General features: G+C 38.4%; 3 protein-coding genes across 6 annotated transcripts; 1 reads left to right on the forward strand and 2 right to left on the reverse strand.

The window, feature by feature from the left end:
• Window positions 1-35: 35 nt before the first annotated feature.
• Window positions 36-3,079, reverse strand: LOC119984890 (BTB/POZ domain-containing protein At3g05675). 4 transcript variants are annotated; one of them, XM_038829050.1, is made up of 3 exons: window positions 2,966-3,079; window positions 2,014-2,062; window positions 36-1,616 (listed from the first exon to the last, which is right to left on the reverse strand). In XM_038829050.1, the coding sequence occupies exon 3, from the start codon at window positions 1,610-1,612 to the stop codon at window positions 344-346; it is 1,269 nt and encodes a 422-aa protein (XP_038684978.1). In that variant the 5' UTR covers window positions 1,613-1,616; window positions 2,014-2,062; window positions 2,966-3,079; the 3' UTR covers window positions 36-343. The 4 variants fall into 4 exon arrangements, with proteins under 4 accessions (XP_038684978.1, XP_038684972.1, XP_038684976.1 ...); XM_038829044.1 differs by having other exon boundaries at window positions 36-1,606; window positions 2,011-2,062; XM_038829048.1 differs by having other exon boundaries at window positions 36-1,606; window positions 2,966-3,078.
• An 895-nt stretch (window positions 3,080-3,974) lies between these two features.
• On the forward strand, window positions 3,975-5,468 carry LOC119995655 (E3 ubiquitin-protein ligase PUB23-like). The gene is made up of 2 exons (XM_038842158.1): window positions 3,975-4,031; window positions 4,167-5,468. Exons 1-2 carry the CDS (start codon window positions 3,975-3,977, stop codon window positions 5,442-5,444), a joined length of 1,335 nt encoding a protein of 444 aa, XP_038698086.1. The 3' UTR covers window positions 5,445-5,468.
• A 139-nt stretch (window positions 5,469-5,607) lies between these two features.
• On the reverse strand, window positions 5,608-22,064 carry LOC119995452 (protein virilizer homolog). The gene is made up of 28 exons (XM_038841961.1): window positions 21,777-22,064; window positions 21,507-21,595; window positions 20,926-21,049; window positions 19,245-19,904; window positions 18,673-19,047; window positions 18,480-18,584; window positions 18,167-18,349; window positions 17,425-17,566; window positions 17,146-17,327; window positions 16,912-16,997; window positions 16,778-16,826; window positions 15,856-15,922; window positions 15,281-15,759; window positions 15,107-15,206; window positions 13,772-13,905; window positions 13,129-13,196; window positions 12,824-13,040; window positions 12,444-12,659; window positions 12,126-12,281; window positions 12,000-12,053; window positions 11,685-11,890; window positions 11,520-11,592; window positions 10,945-11,267; window positions 9,042-9,225; window positions 7,553-8,953; window positions 6,744-7,424; window positions 6,568-6,639; window positions 5,608-6,150 (listed from the first exon to the last, which is right to left on the reverse strand). Exons 1-28 carry the CDS (start codon window positions 21,849-21,851, stop codon window positions 6,130-6,132), a joined length of 6,522 nt encoding a protein of 2,173 aa, XP_038697889.1. The 5' UTR covers window positions 21,852-22,064; the 3' UTR covers window positions 5,608-6,129.
• Window positions 22,065-22,970: the final 906 nt, after the last annotated feature.

Consider the following 22,970-nt stretch of genomic DNA (forward strand, 5'->3'; position numbering starts at 1 on the left):
ATCTCTAACTAGTCACAAAATGAAAAGATCAAAAATAGCCGAAGAAAATTTGACTATAGAATAACTTGATTCTGGAAGATAACAAACTGTACCACCTCAGTCGAGTTACACTAAAACTTATGACCTTTACAGCTACAATCTTAACAAAGCAAAACCTAGCATCAGATGATCTATACATTTCAGAATTTCAATTTTCATAATGGAGAAAATTATGACCTCGTACCAAATACCTCCATTTCAATGCTGTTTAAGAAATTAAAGAAAACACAAAAGGAGGAACAAGCTGTCCATGGGTAATTGGTACCAAAAAGGTTAAAATGTAAAACTAGAAGATTATGAAAGATCAAAGGGTATGAGGAACATCACCCAAACCATCCTGCATAGCAGCAAATCTTCTTTTAGCAACCTTCGATCTGTAACACCATACTTCAAATGCCTCAGTGAGGTCTGGATACTGGGTATGTTTGTTTCCTAACCATTCAGTCAGAATTCCTGCCTGGTCCACAGATGGCAAGGCAAGAACTATTGAAACAAATGTTGATTCCAAGGACTGCCACAAGTCACCATCCATGATGCAATCAATCAAGGGTTTCACAACCCTCACGAATGGAAGCCACACATTCACCATATGAAGTCGTTTAGCGGTTGGCAAAATAACTGTTCCATATCCTATCACCTCTAAAACCTTCGCTGTCACCTCAATAACCTTAACCTTTGATGAAATCATGTCAGTAGTTTGATTTGAAATCTCAATAGTCTTGACTATCTTATCTGATACATCAACCCAACAGTTGACAAATTCCTTCATAATTTCCAACTTAGTCAATATTTGACAAGCCCATGATAAGTCTGACAGATGAGATTGAAACGACTGCAACTTCCCTACCTCAGAAATCGACTCCAAGGGCTCACAAGACAAAGATTCTAACAGATTGTTAAACTTGGAAAATAGTTGCATCATACATTGATTGACCTCAGATTTTATCTCATCATCAGCTGTTATAAGGGGGGCATCATCATCTTCGGTTATCATGTATTCAAGCTGCTCTTGGGCTGAAGTTTTTAGATCATTCATAGGTGGAGGAGGTGATGATGTGGCAAATCGGATGGTTGAAAGAAAAACCCCCGCAATAGCTGATGGATCAACGGGCTGGACACGGGCAAGAATAGGCTGAGCTTGTGATCCCAAGCCCGGTATTACTCTTAGAATCTCCTCCTCTTCAACTTCTTCCCAAGGGACAGCTTCCAAGTAGTCAACAGAAGCAATAATGATTTGCGGGCACCCAAGATCAACAGCCACATGAAGAATGCCCAGGGCATTTCTTACACCATGCCACACATCATCCATTAAACCATCTATAACATATAAAAGGCGTAGAAAATTGACATGGTGATCAAAGTCTGACTCTTGGCAGTACACTTCAACACAGTTACGTGAGTCCAGGATCTGACATGTTGGCCAATTCTCAGATAGGCGATCAGCAAAATACTTGCTTTTCTCTACTAGAATATGAGAGTGGCAGTACATCCAATCATCTCGTCCTTCATGTGTTCTTAGCCTCACAACAACATCACTGGTTGATCGGTCACCAATCTTACTTGAAGCCTTCATTTTGCTATCATTAGAGCAAGGAAAAATCTAAGGTTAGAATATTTAGCCAACTAACGGCTACCATGCAATTATACAGAAAGAAGATTTCTCAGATGAGGGAAAGAGCATTAACTTACAGTATAATTTAAGTAGCTACTTTAAGGGCCGGTATACTATGTCATAAGTAGCCTAAAATGGGGGACTGCAGTGTATGCCAAACTTAGCTAATGATTTCAGACAGAAATGACATGGTTTAGACGTTTAGTTGAATGAAAAGAGCATGAAAAGAATTTCAGTAGCACTTTCAACTATAGGGAATTATAACCTAAGTCTATGTTCTAAATGAATGATAGTTTCATTTAATATGATTACCAAAAATGTGGAGGAAAGAAAATAAAGAAGTAAGCAGGAACACTTGCCACCTTCGAAGCCATTAACATCAAGAAGTATGTCGTTCATGCATGATTGTGCCTGTAAGCCATTCAAATTTAACAAATAGTAAGTGCCACCATTTTATCAAAAATCCATATTAATAAGAGAATTAGCACTAGAACTTCAATACATGTTGGATTCTCTTTGGTCATAATGGACATGATTATGACATTAGAAAACAAAAAAAATTTAGATAGGGCAATAAGCATTTCTAGGTCCTATGGATTTTTTTTCTCGAGTAGAGCACTGGATGTTTCGATTGGCAATAAAGTGGTTAACACCAAACATGGTATTCAACTATGCTTTCCATATAGATGGGAAAATGGATCTTGTTAAGGAAAAAGTGAATGATAGCAAAAACAGCTCTCCTGAGTTGTAATTGGTCTAAGATTACTTTAAATTCTATACTAAACATCATTTAAAAAAACTCAATTTTGAGTTCGTTCTTAAGACCTAGCATTTTTGGCGCAACTAACTAGCATTACCATTACTTATTTTCATATTTAAGACCTCAATCTAGACACAAAGAACAAGCTAGGATTTTCACAATGAACAATAAACAAGCATATGGTGGGCATCAATACCATAAAGAGTCACTGAAATACAAAACCCAGTGAAACGAAGCTGATTCATGAAAGGCATAGCATTAAATGTTCCCGGAACTGAAACCCACAAATATAAATCATATTCAAAAGAACCCTTCGCCAAGTTTCCCCGATTAACACCCAATTTCAGTATGATTTATATCATTCTATAAGGGAAGTAAGTTGAGAAAACAAAATCGAAACCCAGATTTCATGGGCGTATTTGATGTCCATTGTTTGTTTGTTTTTGACGAGTAGAACAGAGAAATTGGGACCAAGCAGAGCTAGAGTTAAAAAGTTCGAGTATAATCCAACAGTGAATGGAACAACAAGAAGCGAAGAAGTTGAAAATCAAAACCTGTTTTTGGGCGTCGACAAAGAGTTTCCATTTCGCATCAACAGAGAAAAACTCAACAAAGGCAATCCTGTAGTCAGTGGTGGATTACAGCGAAGAAGACTGCAAGCGGTCGCGTATCATCCAACGACACATTATTAGATCCGATCTATTTTTCGGACCAGGCCCAGGAAAGCCCGTTTGTTTCACCTTTTGGGCTTCTTAAATGGGCCTCCAGTAAAGTCCATTTGTTTCACCTTTTGGGCTTGTTAAAAGGTACAAAATCATTACACTTGGTTGTTTCAAGCCCACATACCGACATGCGTTATGAAAATGATATTCGCAGAGCAGGCACGTTATTCATGATGCATGCGTGGACTTTCTCAAATTCTCCCGAGTTTGAAATTCGCATGCAACAACGATTTAAAAAGTGGGCCACATCATTCTATCGGATTATTCGATACTATATCACTATGTGCGGATTATTCCTAGTCTATTTTATATGAATTCCAAACTCTCTCGAATTGCAGAATTCCTCCTTAATTGAACGTCTTAAATTAATATAAAAATGAGTAAATGTTCTTCTCCGACCCAAAGGATCCCAGATGAGGGAACCCTAAGAGAGTTGTCGACTCCAACTACCGTCCATTTGCAATCCATATTAGATATGACCAACTTCCCATCCTACTTTCCTCTACGTTCTTGATAACCCAACATTAGAATCTTTCCATGGCATGTTTCGGTCTTCTTCACCATTACTTAATTTTATTATTCTTTAATAATACCACACATTTTGTATTGATTTCATTTTCTTATCGACAACGCTATGTATCCCTGACAAATTCAACCATAACATGTACAGTCAATGTAATTAGACAACGTAATAACGAAGGCAATATAATTAGATAATGTAATAACATAATTTAATATAATTAGATAACGTAAGTCATAATTGATTATGGAAGAAATTGTTAGGGATACAAAGAGTTTTCTTTTCCTTCTTATGTTTGACCTACAAAGCCCCGTAGGAAGAATGGATTCAGTCATGGTACCAAATGGACAAGACAGATGCATGCAACCAATACGACCAGTAAGAGTAGACCAATCCAGTCCTGGGGCGCGCACAAGTTTTGTCAATAAATTGGCCGCAATCTCTTACCATTCCCAAACACAGAAACAAACTTCTCCATTTACACACTCTCAGGATTCATTCTCTTCCTCCTAGATTTTCCTTTCATGGATTCCTCAGTATTTCATCTGCCCTATCTCCCTCCAAATCATGAAAGATCCAGTAACCACCATATCCAGCATAACCTACGATCGCGAAAGCATCGAGCATTGGCTGTTCACCTGCAATAACACAATCTGTCCTGTCACCAAACAACCTTTACCAGAAGACTCAGATTTAACCCCTAATCATACCTTGACAAGGTTGATCCAATCATGGTGCACAATCCATGGTGTTGATCGAATTCCGACCCCGAAACCCATTCTAAACAAATCCCATTTCCTTAAACTAATCAAAGACCTCTCACAACCTCACTTGCAGATCAAAACACTTGGGCAGTTGGAATTGTTGGCTTCAGAGAATGAGAGGAACAGAAAGTCTATGGTGGATGCAGGGGTGCCTACGGCCATGGTCAGCTTAGTTGTGACATTTTTCATGAGGAACCAAGTTGGAGGCCTACATGAAGCTCTGAGTATACTTCACTCAATCCGGATTCCTTCTGCAGAATCCAAGCTTATCTTACGCGAAATGGATCAAATTATCGAATCATGGACAGGGGTCTTGACATCCAACAATTTGGAAAACAACATTGCAGTGAAATCCCATGCTTTGTCAATACTAAAACTGCTAGTTGAAGCAGGGAGTTCAAGCATGCTAGAGAGACTAAAACCGGAATTTTTCAATGCAATTGTTGGTGTTTTTAGGGAGAAGAAAGTGACACAACAGGGAACCAATGCAGCTTTGAATGTATTGTTACATGCTTGTCAATGGGGAAGGAATAAAGGAATGATGGTTAAATCCGGCGCGGTATTCGAGCTAATTGAGCTTGAATTGGATTCACCAGAGAAGAGAACAACAGAGCTAATACTGGGTGTGCTATTCCATTTATGTACATGTGCAGAGGGGAGAGCAGAGTTTGTGAGTAACAGAGGTGGAATTGCAGTTGTTGCTAAGAGGATTTTAAGGGTTTCTAACACGGCGGACGATCGTGCCGTTTTGATACTTTCATTGGTAAGTAAGTTCTGTGGGACTAAGTTTGTGGTTCAAGAGATGTTGGATGCTAAGGATGTGTCAAAGCTTTGTGCTTTGCTTCAAATTGGTCATTGTGATGCTTATCTCAAAGAGAAAGCAAAGGAAATTCTTAGATCAAATCTTGATGAGTGGAAGAAAGAGCCTTGCTTTGATGCTTCTGTTCTCCTCACAAATTCAAATTTTTTTTTTCTTGAATTTCCCTGCCAAACAATTTCAATGTATATTCTTACAATTGATAAATAAATTGATCTCATGGAGCTGCTTGGATCATGTGACCACAGAAAATTCCCTAAAGATTTTACTTTAAAAATGGCCATCCAACATAGCAATTTGGGTTCTTCAATTTGGAACTTTAAAACTTACTGGGAGATATAGCTGATTACAAGAAGCAAATCAAACAATTTAATTCTCAAAGATTATAAATATGATAAATTAGCCAAAGAAAGCATGCTAACTCTCTAGTGCAGCTGAACAAGACGATCAACTATTTCAATCCAGACACCCTTAATTCTCAGCCGGTTCGCAGCCCCATCTTGACCTAGAAACAAACCGGTGCGCAAAAAAGAAATCTCCAGCCAATGAATTCAATGGGAAATGATGTAGATAAAATTTGACAACATTTTAATGGAAAAAAGTTCTGCTCGGAAAAGGGAAAGTAAAATATACATATAGTACACAATATATATCAGATCGCCAGGGCTACATTCTACTGGAGGCTGATGATACTCGCGGATCTTCATTCCTGTACACTGTGAATGTAAAAAGACTAGTGAATGATTGATGATCATCAACATTTAATGGTTCTCTAGTCTCAACTGCTTACAAAAGCTGAAGCAATAACTTCACACAAAGTTTTATAGATGGCGCGAGTCTAATAACAGCTCCCTTAAGAACGTAAGACAGCCTCTTCACATTCCATATCACATTGCTATAGTTGGCCCAATTTTTCCTGGTAAAGCAAGACACAACCAAACAATGCCGAGCCTTAGTATAGCATGGAATATTGATAGCAAGCATTTCACTACTAATCTAGTCACAAATACAGTAGTGGGGAAGCAAATAGAGGATCGTCCCAAAAACATGCAGACAACATGGAACACATCTGGGAGATAAAAAGAGGGATTGAATTCAAATTATATAGGAAGACAGAATCTTCCGAGAGTTGGCTCCCTTAGTAAAACTTAAACTAAAGACGGCATCTGTTTCCTAGGCCCCTCACGATTAGATCAGTAAACTTTACAAATCCCATAACCATATAGAGATAATCAGTAATTATTTGTCTTGGCCTCATTCTTTCATCACTGATGAGCAGCAAATGCCAGCAAGAATAAGTAAAAGGACACAGAAATGAAAGAATAAAAGTAACCTGAAGCATCTGCATTAACTTTGGATGCTGCTCTAAAAGCTGGCAAAGTTTATCCCGGTCACTCAGCAAAGACTGTCAGTTGAGAAGAGTAACCATGATTAGTTAAAACCATAGAAAATTTCATGGAAAATTCATACAGGGAGAATATTTTGGAAGAATTTATACATAGCACATACCTGAATAGCTTCTGGAGACTTGAAATACTCGTGTAATGACATTCCCGAATCCTGTAGTTGCTGGGATGTAATATTGCCTTGCTGATGAGCTACTTGCTGCTGTTGCTGTGCCTGTGAAAACTCTGGCTGCTGGGAAACTTGCTGCAGCATTTGCATTTGAACTGGATTTTGCAAAGGCTCCACTTGCTCCAACTGTTGTGAACCTTGCACTGGTGGCCTGAAATGCTGCGGGGGCTGCAGAGGACGTATGATCTGTGGGGGCTGGAGTGGCTGCAATGGAACAAGGGAATGTACAGACTGAATTGACGACAGAGGAATAGAGAGATTTTGCACTATGTTTGAGGGATTCTCGCCCAACTGCTGAGTTGGGGTGTTTCCATAAAGAGTCATGGGTACAGAAGGCCGACTGAAAACTGAAGGTGGCATTAGGGGAAGTGGTGGATAAGAAGTCTGTCCAGATGCATAAAAATTACCCAACCGAGTATCAATCATAGATGAAACAGATGTCTGGGGAAGTTCAGTTGTTCCACCAGTAATCTGATTGTATTGGGATCCAGAAGTTTTTACGGATGTTAAATTATATGAGCTAGAAGAAAAGGGAGGCGGCGTAGGGGGCAGTGGGGGATGTCTAGCAGATCCACTAGGAGAAGAGAGAGTAGTCCGTGCATACTCTGACAGAACCTACATAGAATTAAGCATTAGGCTCATTACATTACGTACAGGGGTCATTAAATTACAGATTAGAGAAACAGCAAATTATACAGAAAATATACTGATAGAATCAAAACAAAAAGCCTATCTTCTCTTACTTGGAAGGCTGTAAGTACTTGCGGCTGTCCATCAGTCAAAGAATTAGCAAACGGAGATGACTGACCCTGAGCCAACTCACTAGACTGAGATACTACGTTTGAAATCGACTGTGGAGGTGGCATTGGAGGTAGAGGTGGTTGATTTAGTAGAACTTTCTGGTCATAAGGTCCTCGTGATCCAGCAGCAACAGGAAAACTACCAGCGTGCTGCGGACTGTTTTTTACGTAGAAATTTTGCGGAAACATCCTAGACCCAACTGGTAACTGTACCGACGATGGTGCATTACTAAATACAGCAGGAAATCGAGAAGAACTTGATGCTCCAGCAGAATCATGCCCAGAAGATGTCTTACTATGGATATCATTCCTAAAATCTTCAGATTGCTCAGGAAACTTATTATCCGAAGAAACACTTGGTTCCCGAGTCAATGGTACTTCAGGACGAGAAACTGACATTCTAGAAGAGAACTCACTCTGGGCATTTTCATCAGCATATACAGGTGTTCCTAAGCGAGAAAATTGACCGCCTTCATTAGCATCATTCTCTGTCTCCTCAACAATTGAATGGGAAGAACTTTGCTCAACTGTTAAAGGAGCAGGTTGCTGCAGATTATCATCAGGCTGAGGAAAGGGCAATTTGTCATCAGATTCATTTTCCTCAGCATCAAAAACTATATCTATTCCCTGAAGATCATCATCAAGATCTGATTTTAATTGCTTCAACTTATTAGCCTTCTCCGTATCTGTGTCATTCAGAGGAGTGACGTTCTTGACCTGTGCTGATCCTTCTCCAACCACTGTTGCCATAGGATTCTGACGTTCCCTCTGTCTAGCCATAAATTCATCCACGTGAATTGATGGGGGCCGCCCACCAGTTGATCCTACACGCTGGATGGCTATTACATTACTACTACTACTAACACCATCAACACTTCTCTCTCTCGCAACATAATCGTCCACATGCATGGAAGGAGGTCGGCTAGTATTTGGTTTGCGATGCCTAAAGATATCCCTGCGAGTTGTACCAGATGAGGTTGGAGGAACCGAGCCCCTTGAAAATGAATTTTGTCCTGTGGTCTCAACCACTGAATTATCTCCCCTGGTGCGTCTACCTGGGCCTTCCAAGGATGGCATCTTCCTCTTACCAGAGAGAGTTGTCTGTGGCAACCTGTCAGGTAATGTTTCTGGACATTCCCACAGAAACTTCTCCCCAAGTCCTCCCAGGAAAAGAGAATCATCAGCCTTTTCAGCACTGCCATCCGACATCTGAGGTATGTCCAACGAGACAAGAACCTCGTTTGTCCACGAAAGAACATTTTCAACAGAAACAATGTTATCCATCTGGACTGAACCATTATTCTTTTCCAACAACGCCAATAATGACATAGTAGACTCTGAAACCTGAAAATCAGAGATCAATTCAGTAAGATTACAGAAAGGATAGACTAAAAATAAAAATGTAGGAAACATAACTATCGAATAGCTGTACCCGATACAAAAAGGTCCGCATGTCCGACCGAACCACATAGTTACAATCGCTCATCTTTTCATCCAACACAGTAGTCATTTCCCGAATGAATTTTAAATTATCCTCAGGAAAGTCATCTGTTTTGCAAACATCATCAGGAAGCCCAAATAGGCATCTTATAGCTGCTACTGCATTCAAGTTCAGACTATTCCAAAAAAAAAGTGAAGTTAAGCCCAATTTATGACTAAAAAATATCTTTAAAAGAAACGAAAGTTTAGCAAGACAAAGACTAATGTTCATGTAGATATCTGAAGAAAAAAATGCGTGTGAAATAAATATATATACACACACACTTGCTTTGATGCAAAGCATGTGAGACCTCTCACATGTCCAATGCAAGGCAAAATATACCTTTTGACAGCAGAAAATGATTCAGATTCTGAAGGCCTTTAGGATATCCTTTATGTTAAGATTAGTTACCTTGCCATTCAACCCAATAAGTTAACTTGTTTGGTTGGGGCATGACTTATATATATATATATATATATATATAGAGAGAGAGAGAGAGAGAGGAATTCTCACATGAGGGTCTAATGTAAGGGTGTAAAATAAGGGTCTATGTTTACACCATTGATTTGAAACATGTGAGACCCAAAACAGTGGACCCCACTTGTCATCTCATTCATCCACACCATTAAAACATAACCCTTATTTTACACCCTTACATTAGACCCTTATGTGAGAATTCCTCTCTCTCTCTCTCTCTCTCTCTCTCTATATATATATATATATATATATATAATATGTTTTAACACTCCCCCTCACATGTGGACTGGACAATCCGACGGCCCAACATGTGCACAACAATCGAGTCCCAACACTAGGGCTACTCACACAAAGGCCCACACTTGGGCCAACAACAAATGAGGGTTTAAATTGTGGAAGCTAAAGTTTGAACCCAAGATCTCCCGCTCCGATACCATGTTAAGATTAGTCACTTTGCCATTCAACCCAATGAGTTATCTTGTTGGGTTAGGGCATTTCACATCATATATATGTATATATATTCTAACATCACATACAAGACAAATCAATGCAAATTTCAGTCACACAAACTGTTCACAGTTTGTGGCCATATTTTAAGAGCTGTTGTACTGTAGGACAGATTTGGAATTTCTTTTCCAGTTTTTTTGGTAATTTAAGGTTAGTACAATTGATATATTAGGGTTCAATAAGCTAGAAAAAAGAGGATTTACAGTTTGGGGATGTAAATGTTTCTGGTTTTTGGTACAACTTTGAGGCAACATAGTGACTGCAAATTTAGGCCCCATTATTGATATATTAGGGTTCAACATCTTCCCAGGTTGGTGGAAAAATAATGGCAGAAAGAAAGCTAGGGTTAGGGACTTAGGGTTCACTTTAGAGGATAAAAGGATAAAAGATCTGGAAAAATATGCGATAACTTTAAGGTAAAACCATTGTAGCCAGGAGAGAAGGACTAAATGTGCCGTTAAATGAATTGCAACGAGGATATACAGAAACTCTGCAAGGTTAACGAACAGTGGAGGAAGGAGTAACATTAGAAGAGGAAGTAAGAAAATTATAGGAACACGTCCATTTAACTCGATCTAAAACATCCGAATTCTTATTCTGAAAAGTACAATGATATATTTACATTCTCCACTTTTCTATTGTTATTATTGCAGCTAGTTCTGGTATGAATTTTCTTAAGTTTGATATTTTAAAATTGTTGACAGAGATGAACCTGAATACGGAATCGTCTAGAAGCCTGCATCACTCAAGTGGTCAACCATATATGTAGATAACTCGCCTTTTTCCCATTGATGCAAAAGCATATAGAACCTAAAGCATATGTAATTGACCAGATCATTCAAGAGGTAAAGCATGCAAGTAGATGACACACCTTTTCTCGTCAATGCAAAAGCATAAAGAGCCTAAACACAATGCATTAACAGCCTCGATTGTATCAGCAGGCAAAACATCTTCCGTGTCAACTGATTTCAGTAACTTTCTCCAGCAACATAGCAAAGGGGGACACTCTCTCCATTCAAAGTCATTAACCATATCTTTATCGTCCCTTTCCGGTTGCCTCTCAGACTCCAATTCCAGAATGCCAGAGTTATCACCAAGTACAGTGGTCAAGAGAGCATGTCGACCTTCATTGCAAGAACCTAATTCTTTAAAAGCAGTGAGACAAGAAAGTAACTGCTTTCCAACTGGAAGGACCTGGAAGAAAAGGTTTTCCTTTGTTACAGTACAGAGCAACAAAATTCTCTCCTTATTGCCAAAAGAAAAGTAGGGGAAAAAAGTGAAACACACCTAGATAACATAGAAAAAGTAATAACTAACTAAATATTGTTTCCCGTCCTCATAAAGTTGATATTAACTGCAATGCATTCTTATAAATGTTGAGAGAGAATAATCAGCTGAACAGAATTACATTTTAAAGCATTATCAAATATAGGAATTAGAGGTTACCTGGCAAAACTTGAGGATGTGACGTATAAGTAACAACCAATCTCTAGTTACCATTTCTCCAGAATTGTTGTGCCTAGTAAAGACGCGAAGAAATTAGCAATAAATTTAGGCCACCCCATATAAGAGGGAATGCACACATATCATACAAACACATAATTTACTCACATATCATGTCTCCCAGGGTACAGGAGGGACGTCTGAGGATTACAAAGTAGTGCAAAGAACTTGAACACGGGGAGGCACCAATTAATCATACTAAACCCGGCTTTTTCACTGCTCAAGCTCTGTTTCCCATCTGAATCAATGGCATGAAAACACCTCTCCAGAACCTTCAACAGTAGCTGAATGCCCTCCTCCTCTAACACTAGCGCCTAGTAAATACAACATCATCATAAGTGAAACTTATAGTGTCAAATAAACTAGAACAAATAAATGATTCAGGCGGTAATAAACAAAAATAATTGCTGAATGCTGATAAACCTTGGCTCGTGGGTGCTCCAATAAGCTAGCAATGAAGTCAAGAAACCTGCAAATCTGTAGAAAGTAAAGGATAAATACAATGCACCAGACAAGCTGTAGAAGGCAAGAAATGAAAGAAATTGTCACCTTGTAAGCATCCACATCTGATGGTGGAGACAAGTCAGAAACGTGATCCTGAATCCACGATAATATGGGTCGCAGAAGTACTGAAGCATTTTTACCCTTTTGGCAAGCAATGCGAATTATAAGAACTCGAAGCATGTCCTGTATGACAACCAGTGCCTGTAGATAAAGCGCATTATTAATACCAGTGAGAGAAGATGAAAAAAAAGTAAGTCCTTACTTACAAAAGAAAAATAGATTCATATCACCACTCAGGGACTATGTAAAAAAGAAAGAACGAAAATAAGTTCAAGCCAACAGTTTGGGGAAAGACACACATACAGAAATAGCATAATGCTGCACAATCTGGGCAATTTTGTCAAGCTGTGGGTTCAATTGGCAAAGCAGTCTCTCAAGGTATCTAGCCTCAAGATACCAATCAACCTGTCTTCCCTTCAGAGGCCCTAGCAATGTTCCAACAGCCACCGTACTTAGGCCACATGACAGGGGCATGCCATTCCTCCAAAGCCAGATACCTTCTTCCGGAAACAAATCATTCTTGCAACAAAAGAACAGAAGTGAAGGAAATGTCAATTTCATAAAATTAGTCCCCAATTAAAACTTATCTTCAGTAATTCATGACAATTTCAACAACATGGTCCTATTAATAAAATCAGCAACATCATGATCTATGCAATAATACATGAAGAACAACGGCATACCAAAATACACAGCAAACTGCAAGCTTCTTTTGGACCCAAAGCCTGGAATGACGTGGCTTGAACGCTTGTTATAAGGGAGTGGAAAAGGCCAGGAGTCCAGCCATACACCGGCCAGCAAGCAACTGCTGACACAATTAGATGACATACAGCTCCAAAACCAAGTGCAGAATCAGGATAAGCTGAGGACAAGTCTGCTGCACACGCCGCTAGCTTTGTGCTGCAGTTAAAATGCCTTAACACAGTTAGGCACAGAATAAATTATCAAACTCTTAGAAGGCAAACAAGGAAACATTTTTAGCAAATACCTTACTTCTCGATGCAAGCGTAGAAGGGCATTCATTAGTCTTGTATTTCTATGTTGCTCATTAGCTTCCTGTTAAAAAATCAACAAAAAATCAATAAAGTCGATTCTTTTAATGGTAGATAAAGATGTAATGATGTATGTTGTTCAAGATGACACAAAAAAAGAATTGGTTCAAAACAGCTACATAGGTGGCTTGCAAAGAGCCATCCAGGCAATTCTTATTGCTCAGTTTGCAAAGAAACTATATGATCACCTCATAAAGTGAATGCATAGTTTTGGGTAAGACCTTTTTTGCAAATGCAAAAGAAACTTGACTAGATGCCACCAAGAAGGCGAAGCCTACAGAAACAGATGCAAAGAAAAAAAAAGGAAACAAAAGCCCAGAAACAAAGCGTGGCAACGAATTTACAGCAAAGCTAATTGACCCTTGGAAGTTGTGACAAAGCCTAGAAAGCAAGGACTTAATAATAGTAAGCCAATTATCTATGACCCTAACTAGTTTCAGATAAGCTCACTAAATCTTGTAACTAATAATCACATGCATCTCACAACGCATATCTCAAACAGAACTCTCAGTTCATCAGAGGGATTGTAGTGAAGTAACTTATAACCTGATAAGAGACTTGATGCCAAATGAAGCTCACCTGTAATTTATGAAGAAGGTTGCTAAGCAATACCAGAGAGGGCACCAAAAGATCGACTAAACTCTGCTCACGATAGCGTTCCACCAGTAAATCAGATGTAGAGTTGCCTTCTGTACTCTCATCAACGAGGTAATCTTTTCAAGATTTCCAAAAAGAAAGAAGATGTGCATTATTAATATGATAATCAAATAGCAGAAGATGACTGATAGTGATTCCCATAACATGATGTGTACATGTCATAAACAGAAAATTATCATAATACACATAGACTTGCAGTCCTAGCTCTAATATTTGAACTCTAGAATAGAGTTATCATTCCCTTATCTAAATGAACTTTAAACATCACAAACATTGATTAAATAAAACATTGACTAATGTGCAAGAATGTTGAAAGTGGACTTGTTTCAATTTCTTTTATACTCCACTAATTTCAGTTCTTTTTAATAGAACAACTTTGTTTAAGGGCACCAAGCAGGTGCTACCAAAGACAGTGCAACGAGAAGAAAAACATCCAATTAAGAATGTTAAACATTAGTTACTTTGCCATCCAACCCAATAAGTTAACTTGTTGGGTTGGGGCATTTCACATCATTTGCCCAACACGTGCACAACAAACGAGGCCCAACACTAGGGCTACTCTCACGCAAGGCCCACACTTGGGACAACCACAAACACAGACAAAGGCCTACACTTGGGGGCACAAACGAGGGTTTAAATTGCGGAAGCTAAGGTTTGAACCCAAGACCTCCTGCTCTAATACCATGTTAACATTAGTTACTTTGTCATTCAACCCAATAAGTTAACGTGTTGGGCTGGGGCATTTCATCATTTATATATATTCTAACAAAGAAAAAAGAAAACAATCCATAAAATTATAGATGCTGCTATTATCTTGATAAGAAACCAATAATCTCAAAAGTATTAAACCAGCCATCTAAAGCTTTTCTGCTCCCTGTCTCTATGCCTTCAAAAAAGCTCATTTGTTTCTTTCCAGAGAAAGTTTGCAACATGTTAGCAAAGAGACCATTGAAATCAACTTCCGCTTACCCTTGTTAGTAAAACACCTGTCCACCCCTAAGCTCCTATCCTAGAGAGCTAAACACAAGTACACAACCCACTTAATCAAAACAGAATGTTTCTACAGTACCGTTTAGGGTGATACGCAAAGTTTAGGGTTAGGGTGATGATCATATTTATTTTGGAATGCATGGTCATGATCATCTTTGCTTAGTGTTACCTACAAAATCCTATAAGTGCAAAATACATAAACCACATCAATCTCAATAATAAACTAATAAACCCAACCTTGTGAAAAAAGCACAACCAAAAACTTACCATAACTGTTTGAGAACCTCTCAAACATGAAACTGCAGTTGACCAGAACTGCATATACGACAGTGATGGCACCTTCATCATAAAGGGCAGCAGCAACAGTCTACAGCAAAAGAACCATAATGAGCAATGTCACAATATATTACTATAATGTGGCTGAAAATAGACAATACACACCGAGTTCTCTGAAATGAATGCCAAAATCCGCATTGCTGTTGTCAATTGGGCAACAGAAGAGTCGCGGAGATTAACACCATCAAAAGTCTTTTCAGAGGTAACCTTCCCAAGATTGTCCACAACATTAAGATCGGGACTCGCAGAAGAATCTCCATCAACAATATCCACATCTGTCAGATCAGAGACTAACATAGTGGTTGAGGATAAGTGCGCATCTCCTCCAGAAGCTAACACAGCAGCATACCGTAAAACACCAATAACCCCATTTTTATGATAAACTACACCAGCATCTATCCATTCCAGCAGCCGTGCTGGAGCATCTTTCCTATTTGACCCAGGAGAAGAAGAACGCAAAGCCGTTTGAAGTTCCATAGCATATTCAATCCAAGCGCTCAGAGAAGATGCAGTTGAGTCAGTGACAATGATTTCAAAAATCTCAGCAGCTGAGTGGAATATCGCAATATTGAGAGGTGAAGTTCCTGCATATCCAGTATTTTACCAACCACATTTAATAATCATCTAACCATAAAATCTTTACTGATATATCAAAATTAACAGCACAGTAATTGGACTACCAGCATCCTTGGAAATTGGCCCCGGTTCTTTGACAGAATGCAAAGCTTCAATCAGTAGTTTTAAAGCCTACAAAATTTAAGCTAATTATAAAATATATAGTTAAAAAAAAAAGGAAAAAAACAATTGCACAGTGCAGCGAAACACAACAAGCTAGATACATTTGAAACTCGAGAACCAAAACAAAATTCATTATGTTAAACTGCCAGGTTTCTAAGACTGTTTACCCCACCCAGATGCATTTCACGGACTGATATACCCTTACTCTAAGTAAAGGAGCAAAGGACACTAGCACCAAAAAAATAGCAGGTACACGAAGAGAGCTGTTCAAAGTCTTTGATGTAGAAAATCAGTAATTCATAATAACAAACTGATTTCATGAATCAATTGACATTTAAATAATTACGAAGCTTACCATGATGGATACTAGTCCCTAGATAATTGGCATTATGGGGTCAATCATAGAAGAAACAAGGAGATTCCTTTTAAGACTTTCCCTAATCTTTGTGAAAGACTGTAGCAACAGATAAATCTGACAATTTTGATTTGCATCAACTGTAATCATAAGGGAGGGATCCCTAGAGCTAATGAATAGGAAGTTCATATTCTTTTTTCTAGAATGTAGGGAAGTTTTTGTTCCAAAACAATATTAAGGCATGAAATTGGTATCTAGGGAGGTATAAGGACATTAAGCAGTCATTTCAACAGCTGAATAACCAGCTTCATTTTTTCTCTTGGTTTCTTCCATGTTATCTGCAGGAGACTAGCTCCCAATTCCTACCTCGCTGAAATTGTCAAGCACTCAATTAAAAGAACATTGCAACATCGTTTGGGCTGCTTGAATAATTGAACACAAGTTTTGAACTGAAAATAATTTTTTGCAAGCCACAGGAAGCTGGCTTTTGATAGAACATTTACTGATACCTCAGGAAAATATCCCAGAATCAACAAAGCCTGGCGTCCACAATCAGACCTGAAAAATATGACAGAACCATGAGCTATAAGTTCACATGCTCGACCTTTAGACACAAGTTAACCAGATAAGGCAATCACTTAACCTAGAGAGACCACATAGCTCCCACAGCACCCACAAAAATTCTTCTGAGTCTGGACTCAATAAAAGCAAACGATCCACAGCGTTAACCTACTCCAAACATAAGAAAACAATTAAACTTTGCACAAGCCTGCCTTTGCTATGAAGAAAAGGAAGAATTCTACCAATGAAAGCCTAAGTTTTGTCTGCTCTTTTTTTTCAAATGGAAAACACACAAAGGTTAAGAAATTTAACTAACCACCCTCAAATGCATCTCAAGAATCATCCCTACTTCCCGCGGACTGCAAACCAAACCCTTTGATATTAAAACAGATGCATAACGAAGAGGAACACACTCTTCTTTGTGCATATCATCAGCACCCTTCAAGACCCCAATCAATGTAGCTGCCAGGTCAGGCTGATGTGATAGAAAGATTAAACCTGGAAAGAAGAAATGCAACATATATCAAAACTCTCTCTACCTTCAACTAAGAAATTATGAGGGGTGAAAGGAGCCTTGGTGACACATTAACAAAACCTGAACGACATGAAAGAAGTGCAAGAACTATGGCCCCCATAGTTGACGCAATATCCACAAAAGTTTCAATCACATCTCCCACTTCTGAACGCAATATTGGCGATGCCAACAGCGCAGCAGACAATGGTATAAATCCCCTCTCCTGCATCGAAAAAGACATGTTGGTATCAATAGATACAGCTACACATTCGCCAAAATCCAATTGCCCCCCAGAGAGCCCATATTAATTAGCTTATATACAAAGAAAAAGTTAGAAAGTAGCAGCAGTCTACTCTTAGCACAAACATAATAGCAAATGACAGGGGAAATGCTTTACTAGAAAGCAACAAACAAAGCTCTTCCGGATTTTAGATGGTCAGTCAGATGTGTTTAAATAAAATACAAACTGGTAATTACTTTATAAGGAAAGGTTGAAATTATAATGATAAGAGAAACTACCCTTTTCTTCATATTGTTATTCATGCAATAGTCAACATGGAATAAAGTATCACTTCTAGATGCCAATCATAAGCTAGTGCGAGAACAAATCCATCTACCTTAAATTTGAAAAGAAATTATGTTAATGCAGAAACATCCGTTAGCACAGACGTACTCAAAGTTTCCTAGAACCTTATCACTTTCAATATTTGACAAAACAACATTCATTTCGGAAGCACAATCAGAAAACCGTGTGGGTGCTTGGGGGCAAGCCCAATCAGGATCTTCCTGAAGAGTGAAAAAGAAATTTAATAGATTTATGTACCTTGAGAAGTGCCAGCAAATGAGAGTCGATGTCCCAATTTGAAAAGCAACAAGTCGAGGAATCAATCAAGTAACTTGTAGCTTTATAGGACAATAGTCCTTCTGTTTGACCAAGAAATAATAAACGTTTTGTCCAAGCCACAGGAGAAGGATCTTCAACTGGACCACGTGAATTAATCAATTTCTGCATTGAAACTTGTCAACATACATTAACTAAGAATAAATTGCAAATTTATATGCACATTCAAAAGCAAGACCAGCCTCAACCAAATGTTCTCAAAGCAAGAGAAATGAAAAGTGCAAACACAACTGACCAATAGCTTTTCAAGTTGTAATTTAGCACTGATAAGCATGTCCAAGGAGACGCTTGTTACCCTACCACAAGCAGACTGACCCTCCAGCACAGATAGAACTGCATGCTGGCAAACAATAGAACTGTAATAACCTAGAACAAATTTTCAAATGTAAAGAGACAAAGGGGTTAGCAGCACCAGTTTAAAATTATACCTCATATCTGGAAACAACTTCATAAAATCGGAGGCGATGAAGGACATAAGCAGCAAGAGAAGCCACATCATGACGAGGTTTTTGCAGGAATAGCTTCAACAATTGACTATAACTCTCGCTAATACCAGATGGTATATCTTCATCTTCACGAGGCCACCAACCTAAAAAGCCTTCACACCCAACTGAGTAGCGAGTAGCCTGCTCGATGACTCCAAGTAACAGTAGTGCAATGGGGGAAGAATTCTGCATGTTTCCAGAAAAAACATGCGCAATCTGCTCCATTCCACCACCATTGACAAAGTGAAAGCAGCTTTCTCTACCAGAGCACAATAAAAGAGCCATGCCCAACCCAAGAATGACATTCTTGTTCTGACACTGATATACATACCTAAACCTCAGTACATATATACATGAATAACTATATATATATATATATATATATATAGACACACACACACACACATAAGGAGAAAGATGGGAGAGAGAGAGAGAGAGAGTATTTGTATCTGCACTAACAAAGAAGATATGCAATCAACTAACACAATACATCAGGAAAGAAGATGGTAAATCACCTGTGGAAGCTCATCATTCTCAGCACACCTGCTGCTCTTTTGAAAATCAAAGTACTGGCTCAACATATCAACCAACTGTTTAGAAGTAGCCAAATCAGCTCCGGTTTCAATAAAATTACACTCCGCCAACAATTCAGTAGATTCGTGTCCACCAACAAACTCAAGAAGCTCTTTTCTTGCCTCATTCATAATATGGTTTATCTCTACAGAATTTTTGGATCCACCCAAAGCACAATGTTTCCGATTGATTGCTTCACAACAAAAATCATTGGAGACACATGAAGATGCTGCTGAGACCACGGTACTCACAACTTTATCCACTGTATGCCCAATGATTGACAACTCCAAAACTTTAGAAGTCTCCAAAACTTTAGAAGTTAGCTGTAAAAACTGTTTAACATCAACGGTTATGTCACTCACAACACTGGGTAATGATAACACTTTCAGAGAGGAAAGTGATTCCTCAATTTTCCTGTTAGTTGAACGTAGTGCCAAAGGGAGGTCCTCAAGCTTTCCTTCAGTAGAAGTCACAAGATTAGTAATTGAGTTATCATCAAACTCAATATTGAATTGACCAAGATCCTCCGCTGTGTTTCCATAAATAACCAAGCTCAGACTACGGTAACTGCCCCTGACAACTAGATGATTAGTTACAACAGCCTGCAAAAAATTACTGCATCATTCTCTTTGGATTTTGCTCTTTTGCCAAGAATCCTAAATCTTCTGAGATCTAATATGCGTCGAATTAGAAGCTTTAGGCATTTGCAAAATTCAAATCAATTTAATATGGAATTATTCAATTAGGTGACAATGATGATTCAGAATTAAGAAAACACATTTAAAAGATGACAATGTAAGTTGAAGCAGTAATGGGTATATATGGCAGTCATGATAGGTAAATAATTCTCGTGCACAAGACTAACGCAGTGTTGGGGGACAGCCAGGATGTACGCAAACCTTAACCCCACATAATATGTGGAGATATTGTTTCCATAAATTGAACCTGTGACCTCTAGGTTGCACCCGTGACCTCTAGGTTGCACCCTTGCAACTCTACCACTGTGTCACATGCTCGCCAGCATGGCAGTCACAATTGTGCCCATAAAAACTATAACCGGTGATCATAAGAAAGGCATCAATTACATGTTTAAGGAGATAACAATGGTCACGTAAAGTCGTAAACTGTAAAATAAGGCAGCAACGGATATGCAATAATAGCAAAATCATCCAGGACGATAACAAGGTTATTTTCTTTCTTAAGCACTTTACTAATTCAAGGAAACACTCAAAACACCATAATTCTTGGGAAACTCCTCCATTAGATAACTGAGAAAGACAAACTTTCATCCCAGATTATACGTTTTGACCAAAACAAAAAAATAAATGAATAAATCAGCCTCCGCATTTGTAAGTGACTACCTAAATCAAAACTGTTAATAACAACAAAATGCTTAAATCAATAAACCAACCCATTAGAAAGAACTGAAAGATTAAATACAAAACCCGACAAATATTGATAGCATTTCGGAACAAAATAAGTAAAATTCAACATATATTTCCACAACTCACCAAGAAGTAAAAAAACAACAAAAGATGGTAGTTTGTTGAGACGATGTAGCCAAACAAGAAGAAAAAGGCAACTTCAATCAAACAATGTAATCATGCAAAATGTAGCAAATACCTCTACTTCCAACACATTGGAAGAAGAATGAGAATACAGGAAAGGCTGACAGAGACGCCTGAATCTTGTCTCCCCTTCACATTGAACAAACACTTCCAGAGCAAAGGATGGAGGTGAAGTGGCCCTGGAGAGATTACAGCACTTTAGGAAATAAATACTCAAGAATTAATATGCATCCTACACTCGCAGGCAACCAGGAAGATGTTGGTTCCGAATTGCAATAACTAAAAATTTACATGTCTTGGGCAATCTTTCAAGATACAACCTATCACTACCAAATTACCAATGCCTCAAGCCCAGTGTCAACTTTGGAATTTCAGACTTCATTCTAAGTGATCTGCCAAATTAATATTTTTAAGGAAATTTGAAAATTGATTTTTAAAAAAAGAAAAGAAAAGAAGCGGGAATCAAGAAGTAAACATGTTGAACAGCCCCCTAGTGGAATAAACCCAATATGAAAATTAGCAAGCTAAAGTCAAAAAACGTAATCTCCAGAAGCAATGTTACTTATTAACTATAATTAATTAGAAGATAATTAAAATCGGAAAAAAAAATAGTGAACACTAGCAAAATTTACAAACCCAACAAGTGTTAATGCTTGAGAAGCCGATGATGCGTTCTGTTCGAGAAACTCACATCCAGTAACAACAATAGATTCTGCAAACAATACCTGAGATCGTAGAAAGATAGAAAGAACGAAATATAGGTTAATTAAATCAACAACTCTCAGAAATCTTTCTCAAACTAGCCGTTGTGGTCCGTTGTAGAGAGTAAATCCACAACTCTCGAAAGAGAATAGATCAATTCAAAATTTACAAAAGAGGGGAGAGAGAGAGAGAGTGTGTGTGTACTTCGTCAACGTATTCGTCGAGGTGAGGGTGAACAAAGGTCTGTGCAAACAAGACGCAAGGCTCAGGCCGGCCCATCTGAGCGGCTCCGTACTCCGAGTGTAACCGAGTCCTTTAATAGAGCAGTCAGTACCTTCTCTGCAAGTCAATTGCTTGTTTAGGGCTTTTGGTTTCAGGTACCCTCTTTAGTTGAGACTGGAAGAGAAAGGGAGGGAGGAGGTAAAGGGAAGAAGAAAAACGAGCTTTGTAAATAGGGCAGGGGATTTAGGGGTTGCTGTTGTGGTGTTTTTAATTAGGAAACTTTCCTTCAAATCCCACCATTACGAAAGTATTAGGAATTGTGATTAGGGTTTCTGTAGTGGCGTTTTAACGGGAAACTTCAAAAATTTCTTTAAATACTCAGCTAAGGCGGTGTTCTTGGTAACGGAGGGGCGTATGTGTTTTAGGTCAAAAATACCGGGGTCTGATTAGAAAATTAGAAAAATGACGGGGTCTCCCCGGTACAGTTTGAGTTTAAATGATGCATTCCATTAAAAAAGAAAGAAAAAGCAGCATTGGCTGAATCAACTCCAGTACATTTCTTGATGAAGAGAAATGAGAGGTAATCCTGCATACTGGATATATATTTATATATATATATATATATATATATATATATATATATATAACTAATTATCCAATCCTCCAATTTAATAGATCCTGTTAATAATGAATATAAAGTCTAAACTGAAAAACCAAGAAGAAAATATGCTGAAGAAAGTACACTGGCAAAGCAAATATATCATGAAAAAATATTCCCTTTAAACATCACCACGTGGCACTTGAATGTTGGAGTAAGAAAAACAAGGTTACTGGACCTTGGATCCGACCGATGTAGATGCCTCAATCCCAGATAGAAACCCTTTTGAAGAATTAGTGTCCGATAGAATACCAACCCTATATAGAGCCCGAGTTCCCCTTGGAGAAAAATATGGATGGAATTTACCCTCCGATAAATCCCATAAAAACCAATGAGATAGAGTACTCCTACTACAACAATAACACTTCAACTCATATAGAAAGGAAAATTCAAGTGTCAGGCAAAAATCTTCTAACTCTTGCGCTACTTTAACTCATTGAGAGAGAGGAAGAGCTCGAGCACCGAGCCATCCTCCCTAGTATAATTTTCGTATTGACTTGAGCGTCAGAGAGGTTCCC

The sequence above is a fragment of the Tripterygium wilfordii genome, chromosome 3 (genome assembly GCF_013401445.1).
Source record: "Tripterygium wilfordii isolate XIE 37 chromosome 3, ASM1340144v1, whole genome shotgun sequence".
Lineage (NCBI taxonomy): Eukaryota > Viridiplantae > Streptophyta > Magnoliopsida > Celastrales > Celastraceae > Tripterygium > Tripterygium wilfordii.

What these genes read in the sequence shown, in the direction of transcription:
- LOC119984890 (XM_038829044.1), bottom strand. Translation starts at nt 2,031, where the DNA reads ATGTTAATGGCTTCGAAGGTG. An exon ending in TGTTAATGGCTTCGAAGGTG is followed by an intron (nt 1,607 to 2,010) that starts GCAAGTGTTCCT and finishes AGCAAAATGAAG; the next exon opens with GCTTCAAGTAAGATTGGTGA.
- LOC119995655 (XM_038842158.1), top strand. Translation starts at nt 3,975, where the DNA reads ATGGATTCAGTCATGGTACCAAATGGACAAGACAGATGCATGCAACCA. An exon ending in GCATGCAACCAATACGACCA is followed by an intron (nt 4,032 to 4,166) that starts GTAAGAGTAGAC and finishes TCTTCCTCCTAG; the next exon opens with ATTTTCCTTTCATGGATTCC.
- LOC119995452 (XM_038841961.1), bottom strand. Translation starts at nt 21,851, where the DNA reads ATGGGCCGGCCTGAGCCTTGCGTCTTGTTTGCACAGACCTTTGTTCAC. An exon ending in AAGTTGTTTCCAGATATGAG is followed by an intron (nt 18,585 to 18,672) that starts GTATAATTTTAA and finishes ATTGTTTGCCAG; the next exon opens with CATGCAGTTCTATCTGTGCT. An exon ending in GAGCTATGTGGTCTCTCTAG is followed by an intron (nt 16,827 to 16,911) that starts GTTAAGTGATTG and finishes CATATTTTTCAG; the next exon opens with GTCTGATTGTGGACGCCAGG.